The sequence below is a fragment of the Chelmon rostratus genome, chromosome 6, assembly GCF_017976325.1.
Source record: "Chelmon rostratus isolate fCheRos1 chromosome 6, fCheRos1.pri, whole genome shotgun sequence".
NCBI classification, from domain to species: domain Eukaryota; kingdom Metazoa; phylum Chordata; class Actinopteri; order Chaetodontiformes; family Chaetodontidae; genus Chelmon; species Chelmon rostratus.
In genome coordinates, this window is record NC_055663.1 from 7,013,249 (window position 1) to 7,037,200 (window position 23,952).

Sequence of the window (23,952 nt, forward strand, 5' to 3'; positions counted from 1 at the left end):
TTTTCCTCCCTCCGCTGCTGATGTGGACTCGCAGGCAGAGGGAGGAGGGGTGTTTGGAGGGGGCGCTGCAGTCTGAGCCAGTAGCTAAGTTTACATGAGTCGGCCAGATCTTAAGATTTGTGGCAAACAGTCAGGCTACATACAGACAGTTCTGTTTTAGCTTGTTTGTAACAAATGGCTATTCGCTCACCAAGCGTGCTTGTGTAAGACAACTGCAGACAAAGCAGGTGGAAACTTTTCTACTTTATCTATGTTACCGTCACTTCACCTGGTTCCCCGTCTCCACCGTGACAAATCCGCAGAGGAGAGAACAGAGAAGGTACACCATAAAATATGTTTTTGACGGATCTGCGTGATTCAGATTTTCAGGTCGGAGAATCTATAGTTCTGGATTCATCTGGAAAATACACATCCCTCAGATTTAAAGAATAAAGACACTCAAAACCATGTATGTACACATATTAACATTTATAAAGTCAATTGCACTTGCATTTCTTCCTACATACCACCAACATCTGAAGAAATCTTCCATCTCCTTCTATTAAACAGGATGTAACATGGTGAACTAAATGACCAGCACTAACTTTGACACAGAATGGCATTTATTGTCATTTACAACCAAGGTGTGCTCAGTGTTATATGAAAGTCCTTTCTGATCCACCACAGAAAACATGGGAAATGAGGGTGAAATGCAGCAAGGGTCCCTGGCTGGTCTCCATGCAGGAATATTTGTGTGCTTTCTGGCTGAATGGAGCCATGTAATGGTGGGTGGCAGGATGCAGTGTTTTGTGAACAACAGAAGCAGGTACTGCAGCATTGGTAACAACTGTGCATCCCCTGCCATGAAAAGTAAAATATCTGCTGGGAAAAAGGCCAACCGCCTACATCAAACACAATGTTGTCGTTCTTTCTAACATATTCCAGCACGGCATAAGAGGCTAGACTTGCAATCAGATTTACAGTCATTACTAGAAACATTTAGATGGCAGTCACAGTCCCCTGGAGCGAGGTCAAATCATTCACCCCACCAGCAGGGGTCAGTATTGTTCCCCGGGTAGGGAGGTTAAGCTTAAGTTGAACCCTCTTGCATCTATCCACCCCCACCAACCCACCGTCATATTACATTTATATATCACATTATACTATAGTTTTGATCTCAGTTTTAGGAAAGCTCACACTTGAGGCAGAAAAGAAAGGAAAGGAGAAGTTTGTAGTTTAGACTCCACCTCTTTGTTTAGAGTAGCAGTGGAACACACGACTAATAAACAGCCTTTGCTATGTTGTTTTGTTTGGATACAGTCAGCTTGCGACTGGGAGTGTGTTTTTCAGCAGAGACTGCTAAAAAATGCACTCAAAATGTTATCATCTCAATAACTCAGTGTGTTGGGTGACCCTCACTGATAATTCTACCAAAAAACATTTCACCAGCATTTGGCGCCTGGCAGGTGGTAATTGCAGATTCTGCTCACTGTGCACAACAGTTGGCATTTAGAGGTGACCTCAATCTGCATGCTGTGGCTGCACTTGTGTGGTATTAATAACAAAAATTAAGTGATAGCTGGTTTCTAGTCAACATTATGAAAATGATTTATTTTACATTGAAAAGTAAACCATCTGTAATGGCATAAAACAGAAAAAACAAGCAGCTGTTTGTATTTGTCGAGCTGTAAACAGCACTGTTGGGAATCTTTACTTGATATTTGATAAAAACAATTAATCAACAATCAAAATGACAAGAACTTAATATTCACACGTCAACTGAATATCCATCAGCTTACCCATTGACCAACAGTTTCTGCACCATCAATGTGAACAATGTGACATAATAAATAGCAAACACATTTACGCTCTACACAGGGTAGTTGCCCCACTACAGAGAGCATGGCTCAGAGGGTGGGTTTGTCGGTAGGGGTGAAAATGACTGTAAGTCAGAGTCTGTTGCGGCCGTGCTCTGAAGTGCTGACTCAGTTCTGACCAGTGTCTGTCTAACTGCAGGCCGAGGGTCAGTGCTGTATATCGGTCATCTTCCTCTTGCGGTAGTTGAGAACCAGACTGGAGGCGGTGAGCTGTGAGGCCTGGCCCTTCTCCCAGCTCTGGAAGCCATTGAGGCCACTCTGCCCGGACTTGAACAAAGCCTTCTCCAGACAGTCCAGACGCTCCACCAGTACGGATGTGTCCTCGTTATAGGCATTCTGGGAAGAGTCCATGGTCCGTCTGAATCGACCGATGAACGTCTAGACGAGGGACAATGTCAACAGTTTGCCACCAATTAGTTGAGAAGAGCACGTATAGTATAGAGGGCTGCAAGAGTACTGCAGTTACGTTTTTTCTCCATTAACGCACGCCGGCACTGTTTTTAATCAGAGTGACCTAGTTCATGAACCAGAAGTCAACTTTGATATAAAATTTAAAGTTGAGCCTGAGATATGTATAATTTCATTCGTTCCTTGCCTTTAGGCGAGACCATCTTCAAAAAATATTGAAACATCAAAGTCTGGAACGGGCCCCTTGCTCCGTGACAGAGTTTGCAGAGTTCCAACATTTACATACAACTGGTATATAGTAGGGCTGAAAGGTGTGTGGGTGGGTGTGTGTGTGTGTGTGTAATTATTTTGACAGATATTGGAAAATGAGTCATGATTTTAGTAGAAAAAACAAGCATCTTCCCTTCTTTCTGGGGCATATGATTTGTAGGCCGGAGAATCTCTGTGGCACCACAATTCTTCATTGATAATGTTATGCTGTGACACACTCTGCCTTCATCAAAAAAACTGCAGCACCTAGGATTAGGATATTGCACTTGGCCATATTGCTCTTTCACAAACTCAGTTTTCACTAATTTGGTTCACCACATCATAGAAACACACTAAGATTTCTTATTTTTCTCATCAAGCCCGTGTGGTTAAAAACAACCAGGAAGATAATTTTGCCTCTTACCAGATGCAACCTGGTTGTGCACAGTATTATGGAGAAGTCTTACAGTGTGCAACAACCCTCTGTTCCTGTTTGTCTGTCAGACAATGAGATTAGAGTCAGTCTGCCTGGTAACAGCTGCCAGACAGCTAGTCGTCTACCATGTTTTCTGATCTGATTGCACCCCCTAGTTGTAGTGTATTAAATAACAGTGATATCTTAAATCTGCATTGTGTCTGTTGATCTGTGACATTTTGTAAAGCATCTGGGCTGTGATGCGACATGTGTTGATGTCACATCTTACCACACATTCACTGATACATTTGAAGAAACCCAGAACACTGAGCCTTGCAAGTTTATTCAGATCTGAACAGCCGATTAAAAAAAAAAAAACTATAATAATAAAATATTCTTCTAGTAAAAATGGGACAGCAATTTCAACTGCCCATAGTCGATCTGTTATTACAACTTGTGGTTCTGCAAAGAAAAAAGGAAAACATCCAAACATGTTCTCACTTTCTGTGCAGCAAAATTGACCTGAGCTTGATGCAGCTGCCATCACTTTCTATTTCACACATTTTACTTTAAGTGTAACAAAACCATAGTTTGATCACCAATTAACATGTTATATTTCATTTGTTTAGACCCCAGAGAAATTTGCCATGTAGCAGTGGATTATGTGCGGGACTATTTTAAACTTTACTGGTGGGACAAATTGCAATAGGCAGAGTTTTCTAATATCATAAACATGTCTGGACTTTAAATAAAACACACCAAGCTGTACACTCTGATGGAATTTGAACCGAGTTCAGCAGCATTAGTCTTATGGCAGAATTTCCACATACAAAGTGTTCCTGAGTCCATGCAGTAACATCCTTTATACAATCATGTGTTCACAAAGTGGTGAACCTCCCTCCATCATCGCTGTGAACCACTGAGCCTTTCCAGGATGCTCCTTTCATACGCAATCATGATACTATCACCTGTTACCAATCAACCTGTTTACCTGTGGAATGTTCCAAACAGGTGTTTTTGGAGCGTTCCACAACAGTCTCAGTCTGTTGTTGCTCCTGTCACAACGTGTTTGAAATGTGTTGCTGCATCAAATTCAGAATAAGCAGATATTAACAAAACTCAATGAAGCTGATGAGGTGAAACATTAAATATATCATCTTTGTACTTTTCTCAATTGAATATATGTCAAAAAGGATTAGCAAATCATAACATTTTATTTTTATTTTATTTGCTTTACACAGCATCCAAACTTTTTTGGAATTGGGGTCATAAATGACTTGTGATGTTTGTATGTCCAGTCTTGAGCTGGATACTATTATAAATTGTTTTATGCCAATACAAACAATGAGGTTTGATATTAAATGCCAACACTTTTTTGGTACCTTCTCAGGTGAAATGAACTCTGTGTTATTGTTTGTGCATGTTGTTCACCTGCAGCAGCGTCTGTCCGATCTCTGGGTTCTCTGGGCTGTCAAAGTTCAGCATCTGGGATCCCAGGCCGTAGTAGTAGGGTCCCATCTTATGCAGGTCCACAACATTGGGGTCGGCATTAAACACAGTCCTCCAGCCCTCTCTGTACACCTTTGGCAGCTCAACTGACAACACTCTCCTCTTCCTCTCATACAGTCCCTTGGACAGCCATAGAGGAAGCTCCATCTTTGTTCCCTGAGATGAAGCAAACAGAATTCAGAGTTGGAGTAATCATCAATACCGCTGCTCTCTGGAGTCCATTCTGCAGGTATACTGTATGTGTTGGTGCAGGCATGGGTTTGAATCCCATGTGTGTTTATTTTACAGTAACACTTTTATGTGAAACACAATTAACTGAATTCCATAATAATTTTTTTTTTCACAGCAGAAGTTTTGACGTGTCATAGGAAAGGAAAAGCACAGGTGTTACTTATAACATTAATGTTCCCTTTTTCTATTTAGGCATCTCAGTAAGCCATTAAAGCTTGACGTGAGCCAGCATGAACAATAACAGGACCCTGACACTGAAGCAATGACATGGGATTCAGTCATCATTCGTTTTAATGTGCTTTTCCAATTGGATCACGTCAAAATGTCTTCTGTGAAAAAGGCCCACTACCTCTAACTACGTCTTGAAGACACAGAAAAAAGGGCCGACCCCTCTTCTCCCTTGTGAGATTCCTTCAGAGGACAATTACCTTAGTGGTGTGTTTGTGTGTTAGCCAAATAGCCGAAATGATAAGTAGATCTAGTTATTACCGTTTAGCTGTCTTACCTAAATTTCTATAACATATGTGGCAATGCCAATACAACACGGTAATAATAAATTGCAACATATTAGTTGAGGTTTGGTGTACCTGTCTTTACACAAGAAAGATACCTGTCTGGCCTACTTTTAGGTGTAATTCTGTAACACAGTTTGACAACGTTTCAAACATTTACTTTCACTAACTTTACTAACCTCCGGTATGTCCTGCGTGTCACTCGACTTCTCCAGGAATCCCAGCCGGGGAAAAGCGCACTCTGTACGGATCGGAAGTCTCTCATGAGAGAGCAAAATATCGTCGAGGGACAGGAAATTCTCCTCCATCCCCACCCCAGGCTGTACAGGCAAATATGACTGTGTATCCATTTTGTTCCTAAATGAGACCGAAGGTAGCTTTATACCAAATATATTTACTGAAATGCTGAGCAGAAGTCTCTCCTGTTGTGTTTCTAACACTTCCTCCTTGCTCTTTTGGCGCCAGGACCTGTTGACCAATCAACGCTGGTGTGATGACTAGACCAGCTAGACCAGAGCAATCGAATCGAATCGATTCGAGTCTAAAATATCTGCTCTCCGCCTTCATGATGGTTTGTTCTTTATAGGCCTGTTTCAATTGAGGTCACTTTCGTATTTATTTTTAGTTTTCTTTAAGCTGATTTGAATCTAAATACAAGATGTTGCATTCCGTTAAATAATACTACAATACAATTGATACTGTAATCGTTTTAAAAAGTGAAATGAATTACAAAATTAAAATCGTCTTTTTTGCCAAAGAAAGTCGGTGCAATTATGACAATAGCCATTAGAGGTCAGGCTATTACCATCACAAATTTAAAATCCCCCCGTGTCCTGTTGTTTCACAGTCATGGAGGTTGGAACTACAACCACAACAACAACAACAGCAATAATAATGATAATAATTCAAAAAGAAGACAATAATGACAAGTAATTCAAACCTCTGTGACCTCAAATTTTCATTAAATAAAACTGGAAAAAGAAGGGAAACAAATTAACATGACTGATGCATCTCTTATGCTCTGTCCTGATCACATTTATCAGTTGATAAATGAAAAATGACAGCTAGTCATGCTGTGATGTTGTATTATCCCATCTGTTAGGGTACCATCCCTTTACAAATCTAGACAACAGGAAGAACAGGTCAGTCACCTTTCATATTTTGACATTTTTAATATTATAGATTATTATACAGTATATGTCATTATTATTACTCATCCCACAGATTGCACATCAAAGTCATCAGACATGTTAGTCGGCGCCCCCAGAAAGCAGGCAGCCATTCACATCCTTGGAAAGTAAAATAAGTTCTGAACTAAAACGAGTCAAATGAAATAAAGCCACTGTAAATGAAGGTACTGTATTCTTCTAGCGGCGTGTCCGAGCTGAGTGGGCAGGCAGGCGGTACAGTGGGCCTGCTGCCGACAGTAGTAGCAGTCTGAGAGGCTCATTAGATATTTTCACTCTGCAACCCAGACGAAAGCACACGTCATTTCCCAAAGAGATCACCCCCCTCCATTAGCTGTGGGCCATGATACACAGGGAACATTGTGTGTCACACAAATAGGCAATGAGGTTAGCAGTTACCATTATTACTCAGCATCTTATGTCCTTGTATTTTTCTTATATGACTGTTATGGACAATGATGTTGGTCGCCATCCATGCTGAAATGAACACTGCCCTCTGTCTCGGACCCTCCATGTGCCACAGCCATAATAAGGAACAGGGATGATCTCAGCAACAGGTTTGTAACACTTCATTTGAAGTGGTGCTCACGAGGCATTATAACCACATTTGATCACAAGTGCTTTTATGTTAGATGTGATATGACAAGGAAAAAGAAAAACTCTAGTGTGCCGAAAAACAATTTCATACCACATTCACACCCCACTAAAGCTGCATTAGACATCATCGCATGATGGCCCTCCCAATGGCAGCAAGAGGCAGCTGTTTAACAAAATGTGAAATTTAATTCTATTAAGTGAAGTCACAAAGCATGCTCATGTTTACTAAACCAGTCAGTGTGGGGCAGTGCATGAAGGACGGCAAAGCAACAGAGGAAAGATTTCAAACGTAAACTTTTAATTCTTAAGAATCAATTAATCACTCTTCGGGGGGAGACATGGGTGTACCCTGACACAAGAACTTTAATTGTTAACATTTGTTAATATTCAATTACTGTTAATGTGCCATTTTTTGTTGCTGCCTCCAACTTTGTAGTTTTGTTTCTGAAAAAGCCGGTGTATTTTTACATGCCAAATGCAGCTTTATTTCATGTCATCACACATTCTAATGGTTTCTGAATGTAATTATTAAAGCTGCATTAATCAATTTTTGTTGTCTTTTTGAACAAGCTGAAAACCACAACCTTGACATATTATCGCCTTCTTAAATTATTATGGCTAGCATGTTAGCACACAGTAGCCTATTTACATCAGACACAGAGCAACATTAGCGTTCATTTGGAATCACTTCTTAGCTTGACTTTATTGATCTCACAATGGAGAAATTCACTTTCTGATGAGTCCAACTTTCACTCACATTTTAGTCACCTCCACCGTCTCCTGAGTGAAATATCTGTCCCTTTAGCTGCTAAATTCATGTTCACCAGCTAGTCGCTAACGTTGGACAGGTGGTAAACAGTGAGTTCATCAATGCTTTCTCACTATAAACAGGTTGACGTTCCTGGTGAAAGTAAAACCAAAACAAAAGTTGTTAGCTGCAGAACCAAAACAATGAGCTGAAAGACACTAAAAAGCACCGTAGAGCTGAGGGGAATGTAAAGATAATTTTTCACAGGTTCCTCATTACAGGTGACAACTTTCACATCACATGTAAGTTACTTGACCCATTGTTAATAAAAAAGAAAACAGACATTGGTTTGGCTATTTAGCTGCTAATTGTTCCACTATATTCGCCTGCTAGCCGCTCACTTGGTCTGTCTGTGGTTTGGTGCCGGATGTGTAGCGTAAAGCCAATTTATCAGAGCTAATTCTTTGTGGGCTCAACACCATGAGCGACCCCTTTGATTTGATCCATTGGCTATCTCAGAATCTCGACTGGCGCAGCTTTAAGCTAATATAAACTGACATATACATACATATATGTTTACAGTCCTTATAGTGCCTCGTAATGCACTTTTAAAAAAAAAGTTTCATGAAAGGCTCTCATGATAACCGCCCCAGAATGGCCCGAGCTGACTTTAACATCTGCCTTTTACAGGAAATAAAAATCCTCATGACTAGCGCAGAATGAGTGAAGAGCCGCCCGCGTTGTGTAAATGGTTAACTCCCAACTTATCACGTCTGAGGCAGTTTTCCTGTCAGCTTCAGAGCACTACAGAGCTCCCTTTCAGAGCTGACTGCATTCAATAGTGTTAAATTTCATACTTCCTGGTATTAAGGCCTATAAAGGTGACTACAGAGAAGTAAAATACAGGGATAAAAGCAAAGGGTGACAACTTCACGGCCCATCATTTTACTTTAGTGCAAAGTTATACCTCAAGAATTAGAATGATTGATAGATTAGAAAGATGTAGCGCAGATGGCTCTTTTTCAACATATACGGTACATACACACACTTCCAAGGGTATTGGCTGGATTTATCAAGTTACACCCCAAACAAAAGATGATAGATCGTGTGGCATCTGTTGTTTGGTAGAAGTGAAAGATCATCGTAATGCTCTGAAGCTTTTGGGACTCTCTCAGCTCTGATCAGTGATTTTCCTGCCAACGTTCAAGATTTGGTCTGAAAATGCTCCCGAAGACTGGGTTTCCCTGAAAGCATCTTAGCAGTAAGTCCAACTCTTACACACCGGCTTACAACAGTGGAACAGTCGCCAACGGTGAGAAGAGTTAGGGCCAACACATCCTATCATTGTGATCATTTTACCGTTACCGACGTGAGAGAGATGAAGAAATGTTTGAAGGAAAATCCACACTTGAATATTTCCTGGATGTAGAGCAGCTTGTTGTGTATTTATGTTGCATTTCTGGCTCAAACTTGGTATACTGTACCTCTTCCTGTTGATATCTAGCCAAATGTGATGCCAAACTAGGATATTTCCAGTATCTTCAGTAGAGTTTGACAACAGATTCTTTTTTTCCACCTTTAATATCCTCAATAGACCAGAATGCACTGCAGCTACAAAACATCATGCGTACAGTGAGAGCTACAAAGTGGGAGAGTTATTTTGGGTGTGAGAAAATATCTGGTTCTAGATAAAAAGTTGAATGGCAAGGTTTAGGTTTTGTAAGCTCATGTACATAAAAACATGAGGAGAAACATCAACTCTTTACTCCCAAAGTGTATTTTGATACGAAGCATCAAATCAGCAAATGTTACACTTTGCAGAAACCTGATAAAACGTTCAGCAGGTTTAAGTTCACTTTTAAATTCTGGGTCAATTTTCGATGAAATCAGCAACCATGAAGCTGTGTTTTGTTTCCAGTTGCAACAACAAAGCATTGTGAAATCACTGCCCTTCTCTCTCTCTTCCCTGGCTCCTTCTACAGTGCGATGGCAGCTAAGGCTCATGGGTATGGGTATAGTGTTTTAAGCCATCTGCCATGCCAATCTGACAGAGAGAAGAGTCAGATTTTTCAGAGGCTAAATTGAAATAACAACAACAAACCAGTAGTGTTGTTGAATCATCCATGAGGCTCCTGTGTTTCTATGTCGAGAAGCATTGAGGAAATCATTTGAAGAAAACTGTGTCATGGGATTATAGAGCGGGAAACCAGCAGCTCCTTGCAGCATGGCCACAATCACTGGCATTACCTAATGTTCGAGAAGTCGCCGTAGTAGTAGAAGACAGTTTTTTCTATACCTCCACACATGTCCCTTCTTCAGCCCCGTCCTTGTCAGCTGTCAAAAGGCTAAATGAGATTACACGCAGCCTGTTTTGAGAAAGTGGATGCATCACATTCAATCCCAAAATAACTCTGACTGATGTAAGAGCGGGAGATGATTCAAAGGTGGATAAGACTTAAATGTGTCGCCATGTGCCATTAATATACAGGTATGAAACACACTGTGTGTCTATAGGCCAGCAATAATCCCAGGATTAAGATGTTAGCTGGGAAACCCAGCGCTGTTCACTTGGTATAAGGTGTATCTGGGTCACAGAATGAAAGCTGAAGATAGAGTCTGCCATCTAGCACAATTTATTCCACCATTTGTTTACAGTAGCGTTGTAAATGCAGTTTGTTTGTATGTTGATTTGTAGTAGTCTTCATACATCAGCTCTTGGCATTCTGAAGAGTGAGTAACACCTCACATGATTGAAATATTAAACAAATATTGTTAAATATGAACAAATGAATAAATAAGCCCCGTTCAGTGGGTCCACAGTGGGACTACAGAGTCCTTTGTCGGGTCTGAGTGGCTCACGTCTCCAGTCGCAGTCAGCCAGACCTACTCTAGCAGAAACACGATGTGGGGAACTAACAGTAGCATAGACCAAGAGGTGCCTCTCGAATCGCACACTCGACCACACATGCACAAACTGCCATATGCACGGAGACGCACACGCTCTCACGCTCGAGGCTCTCACGAGAAAATGACTAATTGTGATCACATGAAAAATCTGGCAGATCGAAAAAGAAAGAACCGAGAGAGGTTATGCGTGTAATTTACAACATGTCATGTCGCTTCTCTGCAGCTGTAAACATCAGCAAAGTAAAGGGAGGACTGCCAGTCGCACACACAGGGAACATGGACATATAGACTGTAAACATTTCAATACACAGACACACACAGCACTGTCCCAGTCAGCCCTCTACACTGACCTTTCACGCTGTCGCTCTCTCTCTCTCTCTCTCTCTCTCTCTCTCTCACACACACACACACACACACACACTAGGCTTCAGCAAAAGCTATGTTGTCACGGTTCCAAGCTCACACACACACACACACACACACACACACACACACACACACACACAGAGTGTACATACACATACTGGGTGAAGCCTGACACTGGAGCGTCCCACACGCACATGTTACACAGTCGGAGCGTAAACTACATTGCTGGCCCCTTCCTCCCTCCAAATCACAACTGAGCATGCTCCACTCCACCCGCAGTCCATCTTTAGAGCTCCCGATACTGTACAAAGAAGACAAGCTGGCATCCCCCTTTTTTTGTTGTTGTTTTTTTTTTTTAACCCTCTGTCCCTCCCTGCCTGCCCAGGTGTGCACAAACCAGGTCTAAGAAGCATTTTGGGGACTTTTTGATTTGATTACTATGAGTCAGATTGGCGAGGAGGGGTGCAGAACTGAGGCAGGAACTATGAGAAAGAAGCACACCGGGACCCGGTCTGCGATGAGAGGTCACCGAGTTGGAGTCCTGTTGTGGGATGAGAGGCCCACCAAATAACGTACAAGTCCGTCTCTCAAAGCGAGCTCCTGCAACAACCTCCTTTCATCGGTTTCCTCCTCCTTCTCCTCCTCGCCAGCTTCCTTCTTCCTTGCGTGGTTTCCTTCCTCTTCCCTCCTGCCTACTCCCTGCTCTGCTTCCTCTCCTCTCCCCAGTTAAGGCCATGGGAGGGCTGGACACAAGTGAGTGACAGGCCTGGATCCAGATGCAAGATGGAAGGCCAGCTGCTGGAGGCCTGCGAGGACCTGAGCACGTCAGGGAGGCGGATGGCCGCATGGGTCGGAGGGGGAGCTGAGGCCGATGAAGCCCTTTAAGGGATTCTGTTAGCCTGGAGAAATAGGAGGGCAGGGAAGGAAGGGAGGGTGGGGGGTGGAGGGGTTGTAAGCAGTCTTTTCAGCAGGCGTAAAATGGAGGGCTGGGGGGGGGGGGCTTTAATGTACGATGGTTTGACAGTCACGTTTTTTTGGTTCAGTTCACAAGGATTAATTATCTTGGTTAGGAGGATGGATTCTGTCAGGATAAGTCTGTGTTGATCGCTTTGATTGTTTCATCAGATTTGGTTGCATCTGCGGCCAGATGTCCATGGCAGGACAACGAGACGTCCTGGAGACAGGGGGGGCACAGACAGACAGAAAAATTATGTGTGACTTATTCTATTATGCAACATATTAACAGATACTTTGTCTCATTCTACAGACACACTGTCTGAAGGTTTGAATAGACATTCATGATCCTCAGAGGATGAATCCTGATGACTTTCCCCTCAGCACCACAACTAGGTCCACATTTTTATTTATCCTGTGAAATACTTCATCATCCACTGGCTCGATGACCACAAAGACATTTAAAGACATTTGTCGACATGTCCAGAATGTGTATCGTTTTAATTCCTATGATCCCCGAAGTGAAGACACACACATTCATGGCTCCCTGAGGATGAACTGTGGTGACATGGCTGGTTTCCTTCTCTCATGCTAGCGGAGTCGTCTCATGTTGCACAAGATTTCTGTGTAACACGAGTAATTCTGGCTGAGACATCATTTAAATTATATGATGATTAGGATCCAATGTGAAATGTTTTAACTTTGATGATGCCTAAACTTCTTATCTAACGTCATCATCATCATCATCATCAGGTGAGAATTTATAATAATAATAAGACATCAGCCTCAGTTGAGCTTTGTGCTCCGTGCTAATGAGCATGCTAACATGCTAAACTCAGCATGCTAGCATTGTGATTATGCTAACGTTAGCATTCATCTCAAAGCACTGCTGTGTCTGAGTGTGTGGTACAGCCTCAGGGGCTGCCAGCATGGCTGTGGAGCCTCAGTCTTGCCACAGTATTAATATGTTCCTGTTCTGTGTTTCATGTTTTATTGCAGCTGGTTTTATCTTGTTTCTGCCTTTTAAAGCACTTTGCTGCACTTTGCTGTGTAAATTAATCTAATATTATTATTAAACATTTTCATCTCTAAAATAAAAAAAACAGGTTATATTTAAGGTCTTGCCATAGACAATAATGATCATTTCTTATCATTTATCATTTCTACAATGAATCTGTATCTGGATAAATGGATCAAATCCGTCATATCACTGGAGGGAGACAGTGACTGGACCACATCTGAATTTTAATACAAAGCCAATATGAGCTTCTGAACACTGGTTTACATGCACAGTCTTATCTTGCAAATAATTAGCATTCAGACAGCAGTGTGAATGTGCTGTGTGTCTCACCTTGAACAGTTTTCGTAGTGGACCTGGTGGTCAGTCAGTCAGAGGGGTGTTCAGGGCAGGAACGATTGATCTCAAACCATGAGTCTATACAGCTACACATGCACACAGACACACAGGCAGCATGTTATTTTGTCAAACCACAAGTCTGTACAATGCAGCTGCAAATACAGAGGAGGCTCAGCATAAATACTTGAGCTATGCAGGTCAAACATTCACAGCTGACAAATCAAAAGGTCAATCATCAGGGCTGAAGAAAAAATAGTCAAGAAAATAATGATAAAAGAGGGAATAAAAATAATAAAAATAAAAATTTGATTATGCCAGAGCGATCATAAGATAAAAACTGAATTGTAAGTCTTAAATGGATTTAGTAGTTTGTTGTTAACACGTAGGCCTGTTGAAAGGCCTCCCCGCACTCCCACATTAGCAGAACATAAACAATATACAACATAGAAATGAGATCCAGAGGGAAACAAACAGCAGTGTTACAGCACACTCACTGTGTGTGCATTAAACGTATCAGTTCACATTCTCACTATGTTTTACATAGTCCCTGTTTGTATTTGTGTGTGGCTGAAGAGGATCCTTTACTTAAGTAGCAATTCAAATGGAAGTAGCAATACCACCATGAAGAAATACCCCATCACAAGTGAAAGTGTTGCATTCAAAATGTTACTTGAGTAAAACCAGCAAAAAGTACTTCAATATCGAAAAAAAACTTCTTTTGAAAAATAGCTCCATCATGCTCCACCATGATCTATATACTGTTGGTTGGTTTTATGTGAGACAATACATCTCATCTGAAAAGTTGACTATATGTTTTGCATGGAAAATCTTTATCTGTAAAGTTACTAACCGCATGTATAGCTAAACAGATAAATGGGGTTTAGGGAAAAAAAAATAGTATTATATATTTTGCTATATTTCCCTTTGAGATGTGGTGAAGTATACGTATAAATAGCATATGATAGAAATACTGAAGTACTTGCACTCTTTGGGACTCTTTTGACCAAAAGTGTCTTTTCTGGCAGATAAACCAATCCAAAATGTTTAGAAAAACATTTACAAACCTCATTTGTTTTGGAAGCCAGGACACTAATGCTAATGCTGACGCTACAACAAATCCATCATCCATGTGTGAAATCCAACCAGTCTTAACCAGCAACATAACACTGACCGTCAAATACATGTAGTCTAGCAGAACATCTGAAAGTTATCCCTGAAGTTTGGTCAAGAAATAAAATTCAAACTTAAAATATTTCAATAATTCAACAATCTAAAAATTGAAAAAATGAAGTACATGATACCAATGCAATATTATTTAACAACAACATATTCACTCATACATACGTGAAATCCAATCAGTCTACCCTGCAAAGCAACTAGAACTGTCAGATAAGCTTGGTTTAGTAAAAAGTACATAATTTTAACTGAAATGTGGTGATGTACAAACACAAAGTAGCTAACAATTGCACAATGGGTGCAAGTTTTTTTAACCAGCACAGATTTTCAAGGCAGATAACGACGTCCAGCCTCCACAAATCTGCCTCACATTCAAACCAAGGATGTTAATGCTGGATTTCAAATACCTTTTACAATAACAACACATCCCTCATAGGTGTGTGGAATCCAATCTTACTCTGCAAAGTGTATGCTAATGCTGAAGCTAACATTAATTCAAATGCTAATTCTATTAACAACATATCCACTCATGCATGTGTGTATGATCAGTCAGTATTTCTGTGTTAAGCATCAACTGTCAGATAAATGTAGTCAGTAAAAAGTACGATGTTTCCCTCTGAAATGCAGGGCAAGTAGAAATAGAAATGTAAAGCAGAACACTCAAGCAAAGTACCTAAAATGGTACTGTGGATGAGACTTTTTCAATCTATTTATGTGATTTCGTGTAATTTAATTGCCCATAAAGCTGAACTCATAAGTTTACATTTACCTCATACACTGAGCCTGTGTTTAATGCACAACACTGCAAACTTACATCAAACATTATTTCTAGTTTGTGTTGACACATTTGAGCTTAAAGCCTCCATGTGCATCATTTTACAGCAATAAATTACTCCCACATTTATTTGAAGACATCACTGGAACTGCTGTGCAGAAGTGAGACAATCACCACTTGTACTACAGCAGCTTCTATGCTTCTATTAAATTTGACATTGAGTCAAATTGGGAGGTAAATCAGCTGAAATGCTTTATGGCACAAACCAGGGAGAGGGTGCTGTTTGTACATAGCAAGCAGAGAGTGCAGGCACAGCAGATGCTTGCAGGAGTGAACAGCCAGCAAAATCTCCGGTCATTTTCTGTGTGTTTGTGTTTTCGTTAAGGCCGATGAGAGAAAAACCGAAGAAGCAACATCCTGTTTGGGACAGGAAGCACTAGTGCTGATGGGTAAGGGCCAAGCTTTTGAAAAACACTGGCAGCTTTCAATTATCTGCAGTGTGCTCTCATTTATTTATGATAATTATCCCAAGCTATCAGTTAGTTACTGTGACAGTGATGTATCGATGTTAAGAGTTGCCACACGCAGCACCTTTATTGTTCAGTGATATTAAACGAATAACCTCTAAATCAAAGGCAGCAAGTACTGTTCATCTTTAAGGAATGTTTTTATTGGAGTGCAGTAAGTGGATTTAATTAGAAGAAGTGCAAAATTATATAACGGGCAGTGATTCAAATCTGTATGTGTGTGTGTGTGTGTGTCACCTTTTGTGGTAGATGCAGAGGCACGGCAGTCTGGCTATGGTGTCCCCTTGCTGCAGTTCCTCTAGACAGATCACACACTCACCGGCATCCCTCGCCAACACATCATCTAAAGTGGCAGGTGCATGCACGCACGCACGCACGCACGCACGTACACACACACACACACACACACACACACACACAGAGGCAGAGCATGAATCAGTATGCACCAAAAACAGCGACAATTTCAGACTCCAGCAGCATATCAAACACAGCAGAGAGCAGTATGAGAGCAGGCTGGTGCATTACACGGAGTAGACATAGTGGGAAGTTTCTGCTTGTACCAATGAAAATGCTCGAGGAGGAGTTTCAAGATGAATCAGGAGTCTCAAGTCAGTTTCCGTTGGAGAAAATAACAGCATTCATCATATGGAAATTCACCACTGAATACTTTTATTTCCAGCCATCTACTTACCAAAATGAATAAAGACTCTTAAAACGTCTTGAATGGTCTATATATAAGGACAATGCCTCAAATATAGATAGAGAAAATAATATATATATATATATATATATATATATATATATATCCTGAATGTACATTATGTTGTTACTTTTTTTAACATTCAGTCAATTTCAGTCAAGGCTGAGCTAAAGAAGGCAATATTATGCTACTGTCCTGCTAGCTGATCACAAGTTTTGTTCACAGGCATGTCAACATTTAAAGCCGCTGAACATTTTGCTGGAGTATTTCTCTACAACTAAATTATTACTACTAATAATTATAACAGTTAAATATTCATGACTAAATAAGCAACAATCCAAATTCTTCAAAGTAATCCTTTGCATTTGCTGAAGTTGTAGCTAGCTTCGGAGCTAACCTCTGCGATACTGCATTCAGCTGCTGGTAAAAATACAAACTCAGGAACTCTTGGGAAGCTGAATAAATGCACCGTATGCATCAGAAAAAAAAAGCTTTGAACTCTGAACCTGACATATAGCAGATAACATGGTGCGACATGTTATTCCACAACACCTCAGTTCACATCTGTCAGCGTGGAGCGCTGCTACAGAGACTGTGCCGCCTGGCTGCTGCTCCACTTTCAGACTGACTGGCTGCCGAAGCAGACGCACAAACCCCAGCTCCTAATCCACAGTGAGTCAATTAAGAGGCAAGCTGGTCGCTGCTTGTCATCAATTATCTTCTTATTTTTCCGCGTGTCATCTTCGGCGCTCACCTGACTGGGCGGATTTGATTCTGTGCTCCTTTAACTGCTTGTCTTTGCTCGTCTCTTTGTCTGGAATACTTTATTCCTCCCTTAAGGCGTTATTTGAGGTGAGCCGGTTTGCAAACATAAAACCACACAGAAAGACGGCGATTCATTCGCAGTCGTAAAAACAATCCGCAGCAAATGTACAAAATATGGGAGCAGAAAGATTTAAGAAAAGCAAGAAAAGGAAGAAAAGGTTGAAAGGTCCACAAAGGCACCGTGGCTGTTCACAAGCTTTATGGCTCCTGGAATAAAACCCAGCTTCCTTCTATTTGTTTTACATCTAATCTAACACACGTTCCTATCAGCGTTGGCTGCACATAATCACATACCTTATGGAGGACTTGTTCTGTGTTATGTAAGCCAGAGATCTTTGTGTCTGGGCCAGTGATTTTGGAGCTGAGCTTAATGCACCTTATAATTGTAAACCAGCAAATGAAAAAAAAATACTTTCAGTAAAAGTGTTCTAAAAGATCATGTAAATTAAATTCTGAAGTCTCATAAAATAGTATTATAATCATAAGAATAAATACATGCACCTGCTTCACACCTCACCTGGTACAGGTTCAATCACTGTTGTACAGAGGGACGCAGCATTAACATTTATTCATGTGAAAATGTCACAAATTATTGCCTTGATAGTGAAAAAAATTGAGTTTTGAGGACGTGCCACAATCTCTTAAATGAAACATGAACGCTGTCCAAAAAGATTATTCAAGCAAAAGAGAAATGATGTTTGAATAAGAATCATAAGATAGATAGATAGATAGATAGATAGATAGATAGATAGATAGATAGATAGATAGATAGATAGATAGATAGCACATGGGGGAGATAAGGTAGAGGGGGTAGACTGTGAGATAGAAAGAAAGAGAAGACATATGTTCTGACTGCAAATCAGCTTAGTTCCTCAACAAACTCCCATAACCCTGCTCTCCTCCTCCCTCCCTCCCTCTCTCTATCTCCCTCTCCTCCTCTGACCCCTCCTTCTTTATTCTATTGTTCACTGTAGCACATCCCTCCATCGCTTCGTCCTCTGTCGCCCCCGTGAAAACACCCGCCATCTCTCCCACAGAGCGTTCCGGATTAAATCGCAGGAATCTGCATACGCCGTCTGATAACAATACCGCGGCTCCACTCCTCCTCTTCCTCTTCCTCAAATATCCTCGGCCCACAAATCCGACCAGGAAACACTCAGAGATTAATCAAGCCCTAAAAAGTCTGCATAGTCCTTTAAGAGACGCGATTGTTCCCGTTTGACGGTGAGTGCAGAGTGTATTAAATCTAAAGTCAACATCTGACCCTAGCTTTAATAATCAAGTGAAGAGGGTTGTTCAATCTTGTTTCCCTCACCTGTGAAATGTTTAAAAAATGAGGTCATCTGGATAAAGTTAGAGCCCTAACTCATCATAGTCCTGCCTCAGCCAAAACTCTCCCCATCGATCGCAGCACAAAATGCAGCTGCAAGGCTTTTAACTGGATCAGATAGGAGCTTATCACCACTGTCCCAGCTAACGTCCACCGACTCCCAGTGAACTTTAGAGCTGATTATAAGATTTTATTGTTAATTTATAACGACTTTCACAATCTTCAAGCTACATTAGTGAGCTTTTACCCCCCTTATGTGGCAGCATGTGACCTGATATCCAGGTTCCCGCAGCTGAAATTAGGTCAGTGCAGTACAACATTCTGTACTGAGTAATTTATGTTTACTTCAGCCTGCAATCACATACACAAAATATCTTGTGCAGTATTACTTAAGTACTCAACCTATGCAATATACTTTTTTCTACTGTGACACATATAGATTTATTACCGTGCAATAGAGTAAACACTGGACTTAATTTATCGTACCTGCCATGTGCAATTTGTGTTAAACCTCTGAAATTTTTGGCAGTGTATTTTTTATGGCAATATTTTTTTATAGTTCTTTTGTGCCTATGTATATTTTCTTTTCTTTTTTTATATAGTTCTTGTATAAAATGTACATATATAAAGTGAACTTTTATTTAGAATTTTTCTATTCTGTTGTTTTTCCTACTGCTAATGTCTGCTGCCTGTAACACTCAAATTTCCCCGGCTGGGGATTAATACTCTTGTCTTATCTTATCTTATCTTATCTTATCTTATCTACACTAAAGGACAGGCTAATGGTTTAAATCTTTGGTAGTGCTGCAGTGTTCATACGAAAACGCTGAAGAAACTAACAATATTCTGCTTCTTGACGAAATGCATTGATGGTCAAAGTCACACACACAATGAAACCGTTTTATGATGTCACAGCGTCATGGTTAAAGTTCGGTTTGGTTTAGGCACTAAAACCACTCGGTTTGGTTTAAGGAAAAATCATGGTTTGGGTTAAAAATGACTACTACATTAAGGTTATGGCACGTTGTCATGGTTACGATAATAAACACGCGGGCAAGGTTATGGACGATGGTGGTCGTGCTTTAAAAAAAAAACAACGCTGATTTTGGATTGTAAAAGGCAACCAAACAGCAGTCTCCTGTGTGCACTCTGACGTTTTGTCACTCTTCTTCCTCCTCTGCTTCAATCATAAACACACATGTTTTGGGCAACTTCAGTCTGTCCTGAAGGCTGTGTTGGGGAAAACATTTATGGGGTAGCGGAAATAAAGGGTTCATCCCATGGCGAGCATGAACGTGCTCAGCGTGATTCATGACTGTCTGTCCGTTAGATTATGAGAATCTGTTAACACAACATTGACATACCAGATCCAGCAAAGACAACGCACCATTCCAGTGGCATGAATTCACAGTCGTGTTTCTGGCCTCCTGACAAAAGTCTGCTGTCTACCCTCCAATATTCAAGTTGGAGTATTGGGCTCTGGAGGAACATTTATGGAGTGTTAATGCTTCACCCTTTGGGGAACATGCTCAGGACGTTTCACATGGCAATCTGTCTGTCAGATTTTACCATTTCATGTGCACAAGCAGAAACTTTAGCCCTCTGAAGGTAACTGAGGAAAGGACAGGAGGTCATTCTCTTTTGTCCTCTGAGAGTCATGAAAAAAGCCTAAATGTAATAGCAGTCGGGCAGTAGATGCCAAGATATCCTTCTCTGGACCAAAGCAGTGGGAGGACAAATGGACAGACGGATGGACAGACTGCCATTTACATCCTGAGGCGTCTGTAACAAATGAGAATATGATCAGAATTTGAAGCTGTGGAACGAGATGCGTGTAAAACCGCGTGTGTGTGCCGGGCGCTCGGGTCGTGCAGACTTTCCCCGGGTCTCTCGTTCATCAGCCCCCTCCTCTCCTGCCCCCGTTTCCCTCTTGACTTTCAGCTGTCTCTCCCAGTTGCTGGCCTGCCAACAGACGTTTGGCATCCAACACCTTCGCATCAATTATGAGTTAGAGGAGTCGCTCGTTGCTTCTCTGAATCACAGCACTCAATTCCCTCTTTCTTGTCTCTTGCTGTGTCCTCCGGTGACCTCGGCTGCAGACTCTCTCTTTACCATCCTCCCTCACTCACACACACTCTCTTGCCTTGTGTGTGTCCACACCATCCTCCTGACTCCTGCGTGCGTATGTGGCCCCCTCTCCCGCTCTGTGTGAGGGGCTATATTTAGTGAGGGTAAAGCCTGACCGATGCATCAGTCGGCCGATTTTGTCCTGTTACAGATGTATGAGGGATATATCGGTTTCGATGCATACGTTGTCCAACATGCGCTGAAATTAAAACTTTTTCGGTTTAACAGAACATAATAATGAAATAGATATTTAGGATAATTTATTTATTTTATTCCTAAAATTATTGATTTATTGATTATAATATTGATATCTAAAACTTTTATACTAGTATTGGCATCGTCCCCAAAAATCGAGCATCGGCCAGCTCCAAGTGTGCATTAAAATACCATCATGCAAAGTCAAAGCCCAGAAAAGATCCAGCGGTCAGCTCACGTGGACTCAGCGTGCCACCTATAACCCTCACCTGCTTCACACGAACTCATGCGCGGCGTGCCGACAACAACGCAGGCAGGCACAGAGACACACTCCGTTTGTGTGTTTCCATTTGATTTAGTGCATTTAGTTTTATACAAGAAATGAAAGCTGCAAGCTGTGACTTTACGCTCATCCAGAGAAGTAAAAATGGGACATTTAATGTCACATTTGTGAAGTTATTTCACCTGGTTGTCGGCGGTGTGCAGTGAGAATGTCAGGAGCATCTCTCCAACCTTTGTAAATGTGTTGTTTGTAACCACGCTACACCTTAAAGATAGATATAATAATAAAATGTAAGGACAAACCTCATGGCTGTCAACTGTATTGTACTCTCAGACCTTTCTCTTGTACCATTTCTGTCATTTAGAGCAGAAGTCTACAATTACCTAAAGGACTATACCAGAGAAAGACCACAGTACACAGTGATTCAGTAGCACTTCCACAAAGCTGGGGGACTTGTGAGAGACAGAGTTTAAAAAGAGCTGTCAAAATCAATACAGCAGAGGCTGAGACTTCCTGACTTTTAGTCTCTGGTATGGGCGCTGTATCCTACAACTCCCACAATGCATAACATTGTTTAACACACCCAAAGAGAGACACGACACCAACGCTGGCAGCAGCGCCACCAATTAACGAGCAGCCACAGTCTGGAGTCGCAATATGTCTTTTTTCTGCCATCATGCACCATATGATCATAGACACACTGACACACACACCAGAGACCCACAGCAATACAGTGGGACCCTCCCGGACCCGATTCGACCGTCTCAACTTGAAACGGGTCCTGGGTTTACTCTCTGATTTCTGGAAACACAGGTGGTAAAATCAGCACCTTTCGTCATTGACTCCCACAAGCTCTTGAAGGAGGAGGACTGAGCTTCATGGCCAGAAAAATAATATCCTGATTTTTTCAAGGTTGGGGTTGATTCACAATTTTTTTTTTTATTGCTGCGAATGGCAAGAAAAATAAGACGTGATTGAAGCATCAGACTTTTTAGGACTTTGTGTACAACACAGTTGAGCGATACTAGTCTTTCATCTCTAGCATGTTTTAAAAATGCAGCTTATCCCAAACAGCTATGGTGCATGATGTATTTTAGTCATCAAATACTCAGAGTAGTTCACCAGTTGATTAACTGTGGGACAAACGTCATATTTTTTTCACCCAACAACGATTAATTCTCGTCAAAAAGGTCTCAGATACAACCAGTAGTGTAGCTGAACAGGGATTGGTGAAATAGCAGAGCTCTTGATTGGCTCTGAGAGGCAAATGAGCAGCGATCTGATTGGACTGCACCACCAGCATGTTTTACTGAGCTGGAGATACAACACGGTAACAACACGACTGCTTTCTTGTTGAGACAGCTGGGTTCGTTACATTCCTAAATACTTTGAATTCTGCACATGTACCAGAACATAGAAAATGATGGTTCAAACAAATGAACGTCTGCTCTGGTAGCATGTGTCCACAGTCGTCGAGCATTGGGACATACAGCCATGCTTCATTCAGACAGTATGGCTGCTGTGTTAGCGCCCCACACTGCGTAGTCTTACATTCATGCATGACTACGACTTGACAACAACTGCTACCCACAGCGCCCCCTGCAGCATATGTGTCGTAGATGCATTGCCACAGCTTTATTACTGAAAACTGATGGTCGACTAGCCAACTAGTCAAGTATTCTGTGAAACCTCTACTAAGCACTGGCAGCGCGAGGTTGTGTGTTACTTTTTGACTGAAAATAATCTTTCTGTGCGAGCTGTAATAATCAGATTGTCACAGTGCAGATGTCTTACACTTTGTGCCAAGAGAAAAACAACTGAATTAATCAAAAGAGTTTGCTACATCGCCCAGCCCTGACTTGGATGCAGGAAGAGGTAATCAAAACAGTCCCGCCTGCAGCTGCATAATCATGTGACAATAATGAAACTCTGACAAAGTTGACTACTTATCCACTGTCTACGGTTATGCATCGAAGTTTGAAGTCTTGGCAACTTGATTTTCACACTGTAGTGAAATTAATGGAAAGCCAGGGCTGACAGGGAGATAAGAAATACATGTAAAAACATTTTTATATGAACAGAAACTAATGTGAGGATAACACATGAACAAGCACCACTGTGGCTCTTTAAGATGCTACACGTTGCGCAGGGGGCTTGATGCTAGTAATTACATATTGAGGAAAGTGAGCGTTGGGGCTAAACTTCCACAATGTCGGTGTAGTCCTTTAAGTCTAAGTACATCCCTGCTTCTATTGTACAGTAAATGTGTGCATGTGTAATAACCTTGCTCAGAGATGTGCTGATGTGCGACAGTCAGTGGGCCCAGGTGATCGACAATAGGCCCCTGATAAGCTGCAGCTGGGCCCTTTTGTTAGAGTCAGAAACCCAAGAGAACAGAGAGGGAGAGAGAGAGATTACACAGCAGGAACAGAGCCGGACAGACAGAGGAGAGAGGGACAGAGGGAGAACGAGAGAGAGTAATTTGCTGGAAATAAAGAGTGACAGGACAGACAGTGCTGGAGAAAAAAAAGAGAGGAATTATGGGAGTCTTTCTCCTTTTACCCTCTCTCCCCTCGACCGCTATCAGCCATCAGGGTACTCCATCACTCTGGATCCCATCTTCCTTAAGACAGTTTCGCTCTCCTCTCTCCGTCCCCGTCACTCAATCTTCTTCCCCCTCGCAGTCTGGATTCAGCTGCAGGCCTCAAACTTACATTC

The 23,952-nt window shown here is 41.5% G+C and overlaps 2 protein-coding genes across 2 annotated transcripts in view; both read right to left on the reverse strand.

Annotated features, from left to right (window-relative positions):
* Positions 1-468: 468 nt before the first annotated feature.
* gins3 (GINS complex subunit 3) lies at positions 469-5,620 on the reverse strand. The gene is made up of 3 exons (XM_041939428.1): positions 5,360-5,620; positions 4,360-4,593; positions 469-2,234 (listed from the first exon to the last, which is right to left on the reverse strand). The coding sequence occupies exons 1-3, from the start codon at positions 5,528-5,530 to the stop codon at positions 2,004-2,006; spliced, it is 636 nt and encodes a 211-aa protein (XP_041795362.1). The 5' UTR covers positions 5,531-5,620; the 3' UTR covers positions 469-2,003.
* Positions 5,621-11,284: 5,664 nt separating this feature from the next.
* znrf1 (zinc and ring finger 1) overlaps positions 11,285-23,952 on the reverse strand; it is a 65,266-nt gene continuing 52,598 nt past the window's right edge. The window contains exons 3-5 of the mRNA XM_041939122.1: positions 16,012-16,117; positions 13,291-13,382; positions 11,285-12,159 (exon numbers count right to left, since the gene is read on the reverse strand). Coding sequence (XP_041795056.1) covers positions 13,325-13,382; positions 16,012-16,117 — 164 coding nt within the window. The 3' untranslated portion in view covers positions 11,285-12,159; positions 13,291-13,324. The remainder of the gene's footprint in view (positions 12,160-13,290; positions 13,383-16,011; positions 16,118-23,952) is intronic.

Coding starts and splice junctions, on each gene's coding strand:
- gins3 (XM_041939428.1), bottom strand. CDS start 5,530: ATGGATACACAGTCATATTTGCCTGTACAGCCTGGGGTGGGGATGGAG. Junction 4,594..5,359: donor ACACGCAGGACATACCGGAG/GTTAGTAAAGTT, acceptor GCTTCATCTCAG/GGAACAAAGATGGAGCTTCC. Junction 2,235..4,359: donor TCGGACAGACGCTGCTGCAG/GTGAACAACATG, acceptor TCCCTCGTCTAG/ACGTTCATCGGTCGATTCAG.